General features: G+C 43.1%; 1 protein-coding gene across 2 annotated transcripts in view; it reads right to left on the reverse strand.

The window, feature by feature from the left end:
* Positions 1–8,535: 8,535 nt before the first annotated feature.
* Positions 8,536–12,064, reverse strand: part of JADE1 (jade family PHD finger 1) — a 66,932-nt gene continuing 63,403 nt past the window's right edge. For both annotated transcript variants that reach the window (XM_066573752.1, XM_066573753.1), the window contains exon 11: positions 8,536–11,643. In XM_066573752.1, coding sequence (XP_066429849.1) covers positions 10,766–11,643 — 878 coding nt within the window. In that variant the 3' untranslated portion in view covers positions 8,536–10,765. The remainder of the gene's footprint in view (positions 11,644–12,064) is intronic.

Here is a 12,064-nt window from a genome sequence, read left to right on the forward strand (position 1 = left end):
AATTCTAGTTTTCTTGCATTGAGCAATGAACTCTAACCAGCGGTACAAGCGGTTATCACAGTGGACAGTGCTGATAAGATTCTTATAGCTGGACGCAAGCTGTAATCGCGGAAAACAATACAACCCTTTGCTTATGCAGAACAGCTCTATTGTTCGCCGAGCGATAGCGGTAGTGTCCTGCTCCGCCTGCATAGTTCGAGTAGCTACTTAGCTATTTTAGACTATGTAAAGATGATCGCTCAAAACGGTCACTCAAACTATCGTTTGAGCGATCATCTGTCAGTATAAATGGTATCTTACAAATACCCTAACAATATTAAAGCAACATTTACAAGAGCATTTTCTAATTGGCCTCTAGAAGTTTTAGGCTAGGAATACTTTAGCACTTCTAAGACTGCTTCACTCAGTTACTTATATTTATCATCCTATTAGGGGGGTCAAAGAAGGGCAACTAAACTAATAAATGGAATGAAGGGACTGGAATACCCAGAGAGGCTATCCAAATTGGGATTATTTACCCTGGAAAAAAGAAGGCTAAGGGGTGATCAAATAACTATGTATAAATACATGAGGGGACAATACAAGGATCTCTCCCATGATCTGTTTATACCCAGGACTGCGACAGTAATGAGAGGGCATCCGCTACATTTAGAAGAAAGCAGGTTTCATCGCCAACACAGAAAAGGGTTCTTTACTGTTAGAGCAGTGAGATTGCGGAACTCTCTGCCTGAGAATGTGGTGATGGCAAAATCCATAGAGGAGTTTAAAAGGGGACTTGATGTCTTTCTGGTGGGGAAGGATATTACAGGATATAAATCTTAGTTAATTGTTAATCTGGTTATACAAGTAGGTAGGAGCTATAAGAGGCTGATCCAGGTATTAGTCTGATTGCCATTAGGGAGTCGAGAAGGAATTTTCCCCCAAAAGGGCTAATGGGCTGCTGCCTCTTGCGGTTTTTTTGCCTTCCTCTGGATCGACGACATAGGAGGATAAACAGGCTGAACTAGATGGACATTGTCTTTATTCGGCCTTACATACTAGGTTACTATGTATTAGAGTGGCCTCTTGAATCTGAGCAATAATTGCTCTGTGATAATGGGACTTTATCAACGGACCATTGTGGAGATAATCCTGATTGTGTAAAACATTGCCTTTAAATCTGCATGGAACAGAACAGAATTGGACAATGAAGAACTAAAAAAGGACAAGACTCAATCATGTAGCAAAATGTACAGCATTTATTCACAAACGGACAAAAAGGCACAATTCTACGTAGTATCAGAGCTGAAAAAATAAAGCTGTATTTTACTAGCTTATAAATATTTAAATAAAAGTAGAAAGAGACAAAAAGCGGTGAAAGCAAGTTCAGCAGATTACATAATGAAAAGTAATGGCCATAATCCTCATTACCTTGAAAATTGTACATTTTCTGCAAGATGACAAAATCAGAGAAACAGAGGCTGATCGATACAATAGAAGCAAGACACAGTAATACCGCGCTGTTTAAAGGGGAAATATCATCAAATTACAGACTGCACACCATATTGTGTCATTTATGGGGACCCTTGAAGTCACACAGCTCCAATAACCAGGGGTGGTTTTCTGGAAAAGGTTGTCTTTGGAGAGGTTTCACCTGTGAGATATGCCCAATGATCCAAATGCTGTTGTTCCCACCCAGCAAACCATCGTTGGTCCAGAGAAGCAGACCCCAAGATCTTTATGTGTATTCCCATAACCTATGGATGACCGGGGTATATAGTGAAAGATACCTTGGATCCATTAGCCTAGTGGGGTCCTATTAATTGTTAAAACTTCTTTAGCAGATTAGGCTAGCTGGTGGAGAACCTACATTTATTGGCTACAGCCAACTGTAAGACCTGATAAAAAACCCAGTCTGGTACCAAGAACTCCAAGCAGTCTCCTTGATAAGAAATGGTCTCCCTCTAAGCTTAACAGCTGGAAATCTGTAACCCTCTCTTCATAAATTCACCTACTGACCAATGGACAACGGTCTTACATATGACTGCCGCTTGTGGAACTGGTAAATATCCAAGAGCAGGTTGCACAAGGTATCGTAGCCTGTTACTGGAGTAACAGCTGAAGTCTGGCAGCCCTTAATGTAACACTTATCTCCACTTTTACAGTCATCACGCATGGACATTTACCTTTTGTCAATCGCCCCTTTGTCAACATTTTCTGGTACTAGCACCAGTTTGTTGCAAAGTGGTAGTAAGGTGGTAAGAAGGACAAATTCAAAGACCATGCTGTGAGGGAATTTATCAAGCGCAGAGGGTTGCAACTGGGTGACAAGTGTTGCAACTTTTTAAAAAGTTGCACTTTTAAAATCTGTCCCAAAACCTCCCTCCAGTCAAACCCCACCCCCTTTTCTGGACACTCTTCTGCGCAGAAGACCTGTGCAGCGCAAGCACGCCGGAGCGGCCCCATTCAACAGAACAGAAGAGAAGACTGCGCAAGCGCGTCTAATCGAGGAAGAAGGCTTTGGTCGGCGCCATGGAGATGGGGACACCAACACTGGAGGGGTAAGTGTATAACTTCTGTATGGCTCATATTTAATGCACGATGTATATTACAAAGTGCATTAATATGGCCATACAGAAGTGTTTAACACCGCTTGCTTGCGTGGGACAACCCCTTTAATACACATACAACAGCAAAAAGTGACAGTTTTGAGCCAAACCCTACTAGTGCAAAAATCTGTGACTCTGACTTTAAAAAAGATAACATTTCCCCAAACTTTAGGTGTGAATTGTAAAGCTGAAATGGACTAATCATGTAGCTCCAGCACCTCTCTGTTCCAATAGAAGCCAATTAGGAAAAGTTGCCCAACTCTTCTCCAATTCCCGTGAATGCACAGGCCAGAAAACGTTTTTGCATAAAGGAGGATCTCTGTACACCATCTTGAAATAAACACACAGTGCAACCCAGTTCATTCTTATGGAAGGGCCTATAAGAACTGAAACTCAAGAGTCGTCACGTGTTTAATAACGAAGCCCCCGGTTCCTAATTCCAGAGATAACACGCTGGCTTGAAATCACAGAGCGACAATTTCTACTTTTGTCTTCTATATAACAGACGTGGGTTGTGCTGTGATTAGCACAGTTGGTCACCAATACCAGCGCAGCAGATCATTAATAGCTGGAGCTGATCAACAATTCATATGAAATGTAAATGTCACAGTATAATAGATCTCGGAGCGGGAAGAACGCCCCGTCCCTCGCGCCGGACAGCATTCTGCAGATTTTCTATTATTTTAATAATAAAAAAACAAAAACCCAAGTGGAAAGCGTTAACATCAGGTCTCCTCCTACTGGCTCCGACTGACTGCTGTGGAATAAACAGCGCTGCCCGTTCCCTCTCTGCAACTAATAATACCTAAAGAACTAATACTACAAATCCTTCAGACATAAATGAAGGTCTTGATTGTTTTATTGTCTCTTCTGGAGTTTTTTTAAAATTTTGTTTCTTAAGAAAACTCGCTGACAAAAATATTCCAGCATGTAAAGAAACAAATTGTAGCGAGATATTTAAGCAATCGGTGAACTCTCCGCGGCAGGTAGTCCAAGGATACAAGTGTCCGTGTAGTGTTCACATCTGTACCCACCTGTCAGCTTTAGAGAAGACAATACTGGTCATCTACCAAGTCCCTACACCCTAGAAAACCACGGTGGAAGTACTGGGGCTACTCGTCAGGCACATTGACAAAACACCTCGCTCATTGATGTGGCCATGACTGGAAGAAAACAGTGGAAGGTCTAGAGGCACACATCCATGTACAGTCCGTGTACGGTCTGAGCCTACGACTCCCAGTCATCAGTGTGCTGAAATCACAGAAGTTTTTTCACTTGGGACCCAAGAGTGAAAAACAAAAAAAACTGTGTTCTGATCCGATTTGTGGAGGAGATTCGCCTACTCAAGTCAATGGGGATGCAAAAAAAAAAAAGGTAAAGCATGGTGATGCCGCCTGCAGTTCATGAATCGGTGTTGGGCTGATTTTAGATTTTTCTTGTGTACATGAAAACCAGATGATGATTTTTTTTTTTTTTATTGTAGTACAAGACTACAGATCTCAGATGAAAAAAGCGACCATTTTTGCTGAAGCAATATGGATGAGTCTCTCTACGTTTGTGTACGGCGGGCACTGATAAACGTACGATAAATTGTTCGCAGGGGTATTAATCTGCTAATAGAGGAGAAGCTTCTAGTCTTCACGTAAACCTAATTTGGAAATCCATCTGCTAACATATTACAACAGAGCAAGGAGGAAAGCTGTGGGGACAGTACACTTCCTATAGGTGCCCCTACACCCTGTAAATAGATTATAGGCTGCAGTTAATGCTGGTCAATAGTTTCTCTATAACGCTAGCAGGCCGTGGGGATGTGAGGGTACCCGCTTACCCCATGAGTGTCTGCCCAAGTTTCAGATGACTCCCACTGCTTTTAATAAGTGTATAGAATGCACTTCCCCATTATATTAGCAAGTGTATAAAACTGTGTGGACTCTTGTAATCTCCTGTGCACAGTAAAAGACGATGACTGATACTATAGGAAGTACGTCATGTTTGATATAAATGTGCAGCAAACATCTCCCATCCTCGGTGTTCTTTTCCTGCAGTGATTGGCTCTTTTCTAAAAAAAAAAAAGGAACAAAAATATCCTCTGCACAAAAAAAAAAGAAAGGGGGTGGGGTGGGGGGTGGAGAAGAAAAAAAATGAAGGGGAGGGGGAGAATGGTCAAATAAATGAGCCCTAAATGTGAGCAACTTCTATCCTCTATATGCAATATATTAAGGCTATGCAATCACTTCTATGTAAAGAAGCTTGGCCTATAGCCATGGAGTGACTTGCCTGATGACATCATCTGGGTATCACATCAAGGATGTGCAGGTGCAGTCAGTGTCCAATCTACATGGAGTCGTCTTGCAGTTCTATCTTATCTTATCTTAATGTTCTGTTAGAAATAATGTGTCCCTGCTGGAAGCACTCTGGTGGGCACGCAGGGCATTATGGGTAACATGACTGCGTAGTGTTCTGCTGCATTATATACAATGGACAGGGATGATCATGAAGCCACTTCTTCCAATGTTTTCTACGTGCTGAAGAAAAGCAGATAGGTAAGGCAAAGGTTCTAAAACGCAACAATTCACAATAGTGCAAATTAATGATGCAAGTCCAGAAGTGTCTAAACAGGAAGCATCTGACGAGTTTATGAAATGGCTTTAGAGACTAGAATTAGAGTTTGCATGTGACATTACAATGTATTAGCATACAGTTCATAACTGCCATCATGTATTACAGAAATGCCATTGCTTCACCAAAAAAATGGAACGAATATATAAAAAGAACATTAAAATTGGTGTTAACAATAGCAACCTGCAGCTCCAAGGACCCTGCTGAGGATTCAGTCTGCCGGACCCCCAGCATGTGACCATCACATAAGGGGCCATTTACATAGGGAAGCTATAAAGCATCATGAATGGAGTCGACCAGTAAAATAAACCCGGTAGTGATAAGAAGGACCGAATAGGACAACTAGAGAAAAGGTCTCACGTGGATAAGGAGGGGGCCGTGTATTCTGTTTGTTATAAAGGGTTTTCGGATTAACCCTCTGAGTGGCGGATTTCCTACCCCCCTGTCGTGCCCATCAGGGCAGGTTTTTTAAATGGGCCAATCATTTAATTTCAACTAATTTTGCAGTCGCGTTCCAAGAGCCATAACTTTTTCATTTTTCCATTGACACGGCCATGTGAGGGCTTGTTTTTTGCTGGAGAAGTTGTACTTTTTGATGGCATCATTTTTGGCTATATATAATGTATTGCATAACTTTTGTGAAAAAATTTGTAGGGAGATTAGGGAAAAAAGTAATACAAGTTAAATCTCCCTTCTTTTGCCATATCTATAATAAAAAATCTAAATCATAAAAGAAAAATACATATTTGGTATTGCCGCGTCCGTAAAGGTCTGATCTATTAAAATAGTGCATTATTTACCCTTCACGGTGAACGTAGTCCGAAAAAAAATAAAGAACGCCAGAAATGCACTTTCAGTCACCCTGTCTCCCAGAAAAAATGCAATAAAAAGCGATCAAAAAGTCGTATTCATTCCAAAATGGTACCAACGTTAACTACAGGACGTCCCGCAAAAAATGAGCCATTGCTCAAGTACGTCAATGGAAAAATAAAAGAGTTATTGCGCGCAGAAGATGCAGCAGGAAATTATTTTAAAAAATACAAGTACTATAGTAAAAAAAAAAAGTATACACATTTGGTATCGTAGTAATCGTACTGACCCATAGAATAAAGTTATCAGGTCATTTTTGTTGCAGTTTGTGCCCCGTAGAAACAAAACGCACTGAAGGGATGGTGGAATGTCATTTTCTTTCATTTTACTCCACTTAGATTTTTGTAAAAGTTTTTCAGTACATTATATGGTACTTTAAATGGCACCACTGAAAAATATACTTCATTCCGCAAAAAACAAGCCCTCATACAGCGACGTAGATGAATAAATAAAGGAGTTATGATTTTTTAAACGGGGGGGGGGGGGGGGGGGGGGGGGGGGAGAAAAAAAAGGGACCGTGTCATTAAGAGGTTAAATAACGTACTAACTTCCTTCTCTGGGTCATTACGACGCACGGATACCACATGTGTAATTTTATTTTTAATTTTTCACAAAGTAAAGGGAGACAGGTGTTTTTAATTTTATTTAAATAATTTTTAACTTTTTTTAAATTTTTTGTCCCTTTAGTGGACTTCCACAGAGACCCATCAGGACTCCCTGATCAGATTCTGGGGGGGGGGGGGGGGGGTCTCATGGTGGCAGCCCTTTACATGCTGCAGTCACAGACTGCAGCATGTAAAGGGTTAACACAGCAGCGATCAGAGGTTTTCTCTGATCTCTGCTGTAACAGCTGGTACCTAGCTGTCCTCTGACAGCCAAGCACCAGCTCTCCCTGCAACAGAGACCATCGGCTTGCTTCTGACAAGCCGATGGTCTCTATAGCAACCTGTATACAAAGCAGGAGACTTAGAAGCAGGAGATTGCCGCATATCGGCAATATCTTCCTGCTTCTCAATGTCCCGCTTTGTTCTCTGTGGGACAGTGCAGGCAGAGCACAATGCCACAGCTTGTGGCATTGTGCTCTGCAGCTCCCATAGCGATACATAGTCCGGAAATCTTCCGGGCTATATCACTATCGGCAGTTGAGCTCGTCCTGGAAAATTTCCGGGAGTGCCACTCAAGGGGTTAATGGTTTGCTCATATGAACAGTTCCACTAACTAAATCCCAGAACTTAGAGAAGAGTTCATGGACATGGGTTAAAGGGGTGGTCCAGTTACCAAACAACACCCCTCTAATAGGGCTGCCTGTAGTAAAATAGAAAAATGCAGTCCCGCTGTGGTTGTGGTGTGTGTTGTGACAGCCGCCGTCACCAGAAGTCAGCTGACCGCTCAGCCAATGAGAGGGGTGCAGCATCACGACTTGGTCTCCCGGCATCACCACTTATATCACAAATGCCATGATGCCAGAAGTTCGGGGACCGTGACGCTGCAGTCCCTAATTGGCTACAGCAGTCACCTGACAGCAGCTGTCAGAACCAACACCAGGACACAGCGGGCTGTAGCACTGGATCCCGATGGCAGAGGGGTAAGTTCCGATCAGTTTATTATTTTACTACAAGCAGTTCTATTAAAGGGATGCTGTGTGGTAACTGGACAACCCCTTTAGGCCGGTTTCACACGGGCTACAAAAATCACACTATTTTGTAGCGATGCAACATAGCTACAAAATGCATGTATGTGAAGCTCATGGTTTCCAATTGGCTCTTTCACATGAACAACATTTTGTATCCTGAAAGATCCCATTGGCAACCATGGGCTTCGAGAGATTTTGTAGCCTGTGTGAAACAGGCCTTAAGTTAAGCTTCAACTAAGACTAGGTGCACACAATCATATTTGGGGCCACATTATAGGCTTCTGAGGGTATGCACACTGACTTTTTTTTCCACATGGACCAATGGACTACATAGAAATAACTCATGGCACGTCCTATTACCATCTGTCCCACGGTTAAGAAATATGGCATACCGATGCGGTGTAGGTGCAAATTGTACAAGACATGAACTGGCATAACTCACATTCACAACTGGTGTGCCAAAGGTCTAATGCCTAGAAGCAATTTGTTGCCCACATAGACACATAGTGTCTCACTGACAGGGACCCAAGAAAGTAAAGGGGTTGTTGATTTAAAGAAAAAAAAAAGAGTCTTTTTTTTTTTTTTTTTAAATAGCGCCACTGTGCCATGTCTGGTTTTGCATTTCATCTCTATTATACGGTGTTCACACAGCAGAATATGATGCGGAATACACTCTTAAGGCCTTAGTCAGATGGGCGTTTTTTGCCGCGATTTGTGGATCGCATGACGGATGCGCATGCGCAAATCGCGTGACCGGGGGGGGGGGGGGGGGGGGGGGGGGAGAAATCGCAGGAAAAATCTGCACCTAGCCGCGTTTATCGTCGCAGCAAAACGCCCGTCTGACCGGAGTAAAATCGCCGTGCGCATCAAAATGCGCATGAAACTTGGACTGGCCGGAACTTAGTTTTATGGGACTTTTTTGCACCATTTTCGCCGTGCATGGATAAGATGTTGCCTCCATATTACGAGCACCTTGTCAGCCTTTGCCATTTCATTCAAGTTCTCACATCCTAGAAGACTATGCACTTGCCAGATGACGGTAGTACAGTGCGGCGTGCTCGCCAGTAAATGATTTTGGTGCGCACATTAAATGCAGATAGGCGCGATCTGCGATTCGTCGTGTCCTATGATTTATAGCATATCTGCATAAAAAGCAGACATGTGACCGATACCATAGCAAACCATTGGTTCTATATATGCGCGAATCGCATGCGCATGCGCAAATCGCGCAAAAAAACGCCCGTCTGACTAAGGCCTCAATCCGTGTCCCATTCATTTGTATAGGAGTCCGAGCCATAGTTTATACGGCACAAAATATATCACTGCAGTAGTAATAAAATGTACCGTAACCTCTTGCCATGGCGGAAGTGGCATGGTTTCTGGAGAAAAAGAAAAAAAACAAAAACAGACCGCTTCCCAAGGCTGCACAAACCCTATAACCTGGGAATAGGAGGAGGTGTTCCTTCTGGAATACAGTAAGAGAATCCCATGACTAGATCACAATTTATAGATTGGCGTTTCCCAGAGTTTAGAGTTATATAGACCATAAAAAACACATTGTGGAAGACCTTATAAGGCCATAGAGAAACGGTCGGGCGTGTACAGGCAAGGTCAGTTTACACGGTAAAATGGCTAAACGCACTTTACAAGGACTACGTGTTGACTGATCATCCCGCAAGTACCAAAGAAAGGGATTGAGAAAGGATAGATGGGTTTCGTATGACCAATGCGAAAACCCTTTCCCATAAACAAGCCCAGCGAAAGGACTGACATCTTTATCAGCGCTAACTAGTGCAGGCGAGTACGCGGCAGTGCGTTTCATGTCAGTTAATGTGATCAGATTCAGCAGCTCGTTTGGACACGTCATTGTCATCATATATATATGTTGCCTCGGAGTGCGCTGGAAGTACTGATGGAGTCATATGCACCGGTCCGGAAACCGGCATCCCCGTCATGTATAAATCCTTCATCCTCTGGGAATGGAAGGAGGTCAGTTACTATTGTCTGCATTCAATCCCCCCCAACTGAACGGAAGCAGGTATGTAGTAGTGAATACCCAAAAAGTGGGAGTGGAATGCATATTCAGAAGTCCCCAACAGTAATGATCCATGTATACGGATATACAGGAGCATCGCTGTCAGTACTTTGTATAAGTCAGCATTAGTTTTGCATGTTCAACCATATTCAGAGCGATCCGACACTGTAAGAACCGTAAAAACACATTAAATCGGGGCTGGCATCTCACGCCAGTACTTTAGTGTACCGGCTAGTTAGGTTTTGGTTGAATTTTTGATGCCAGAGATTATCTTGCAAATAAAAGGTTGTATATAAGTGCCCAAAAGCCTGGCAAGTCCCCTACATGAAGAGTACGAGACCCAGATGTGCAATAGGGCAAAGAAGCATGGACAGCTCATCAATATGTGTACAGTGCAGTTTTATTTTGAGGAAGGAGGTGCTCCCTTTTATTCCAGTTCCCCAAAACTTCCAAAATAATTTCAAGTGCATATTGCATCACACACCCCCAAGGCGGTGAAATAGAGCTTCTATACATCTCATGACATTATTGATTCCACTCCACCAAGTACCCAACACAATTGGCCATTGTGCTAACAAAACAGTTTAAACAGGCAAAAATGGGAAAAAAAAGAAAAAAAAAAAACAAAAAACACTACTTAAGACCATGCCTGGATGTCAGAACAAGTGCAAGGAAATGTAACGGGCCAGAAGTGCAAGTTGGTGTACCCAAAACCCAAACTGTGTATTACTCCAAAAGATATTCATTGTGCTTTCAAATGGATAACTGAAAGCACTTCCAGTGCCACCTACCCTCAAGCTTGGAACCTACCTGTTAGACATACTCTGTGTCCAACATAGGCAGAAAACTAGGGAAGAAAACATTGCGGGTAGGAATAAAGTCCTGGGTTTTCAAGTGCAAGTAAACACACTGGAGCAAGTATATATAGGAAGAGCGGACTATCGGCCTGTCCGGTCGCAGACATTGGAACCAGTCTGTCCTACGGTTACAGTTTGGAGTATATAGAACGAGGTCGTCCAGTTAAGAGGCTAGGATGCTTCTCCTAATGATGTCCGTCTCGTACCGTCTGCTCATGGTGCTGCCGGAGGACAGCCTTTGTAGCGGACACTTCTCTGTGGATTCGGTTTCAGAGTCACTCATCTCCACGTCGGGGGTGTAGCCATCATGGTCACTGACCAGCTTTAGTTTACCCTTTGTCCTATCGTTTGGTGACACAAGTCCTATGTATTGGCAGTTTGTGTTTGACGGACAGGTTTCGGCCTTTTGCCTCTCTCCTTTCTTTGGAATCCGGAACCCCCCCCAGTTTTTGACAGGGCTTGTAGGCACTTTTACTGAAGTCTGGTTGCAATGTATTTTGATGATGGAGCCGCTGTATCTAGGGAGGTTGGTTCCAGCGGAGGGCTTTCTTGTGGCCATAGCAGTTGTCTTACTACTACACTGGCTTAGGGTTCTCTTGCTGTCGACCTGCTTATCTACCGGCTCTCCTGTCCGCAGAGTCTTATGGTGCTGCTTATGGGGCTTCTCCTTTAGCTCTGCTTTTATAATATCGCACCGAGGGCGGCTGTCTCGTCTTTTCCTGTGCTCTGGCATGCTAGACCCATTTTTTTGCTGGACTGGTGAAACCTTGGCAATGGCCTTCTCCATAGACAACGTAGAGTCTGAAGGTATTCCGTCGCTCCTTTTGTCACTGTATGTAGGTCGAGAGTACTGCGATTTCATGCTGCTCAGTGATCTCGCTCGGTCTCTGCTCTTTTTGTGGGACACTTTCAGGGAGTGCCCCAAAGAAGGACCAAGTTGTTTCCTGAAGAAAGCAGAATGCCACTTCAAATCCTCAATTTTTAGGGCGTCTGGGCCAGAGGACTGTGTGTTAAAGAGAATGTCGCTTTCTGTAAAGGCACCTGATAAAACAAAAAAATAAATAAAAAAAAATAAGTCCAGATGAGAAGCTACAATGGATTAGGTCAATACCATGATACCTTGACTATGGGTCAGGAAAGGTGTAGTTTCTCCTTAAAGAGAACACCTATTAGGTGTGAGGAAACTTATAAGGCCATGCATGCTCCTCTGGAGATTATGCAAATAAGGAAGATGGAACAGTACCTCTGCAGCCCCACCTATTGGAAGGCATCATTCCTGCAAGTCAATGTCAGACTTTTTAAACAAGTCTTAAAAGGCCTGTTCAAAAACTCTAATATCTGCTATTGACTTACAGGAATGCTGCTTTCCAATAGGTGGGGCTGCGGAGGTATTGTTCCATCTTCCCATTTACCTTAACAGTAAAAACTATGGATTCATGATTTCAGATTCATTGGAGCTCCG

Source organism: Eleutherodactylus coqui, chromosome 7, assembly GCF_035609145.1.
Source record: "Eleutherodactylus coqui strain aEleCoq1 chromosome 7, aEleCoq1.hap1, whole genome shotgun sequence".
NCBI lineage: Eukaryota > Metazoa > Chordata > Amphibia > Anura > Eleutherodactylidae > Eleutherodactylus > Eleutherodactylus coqui.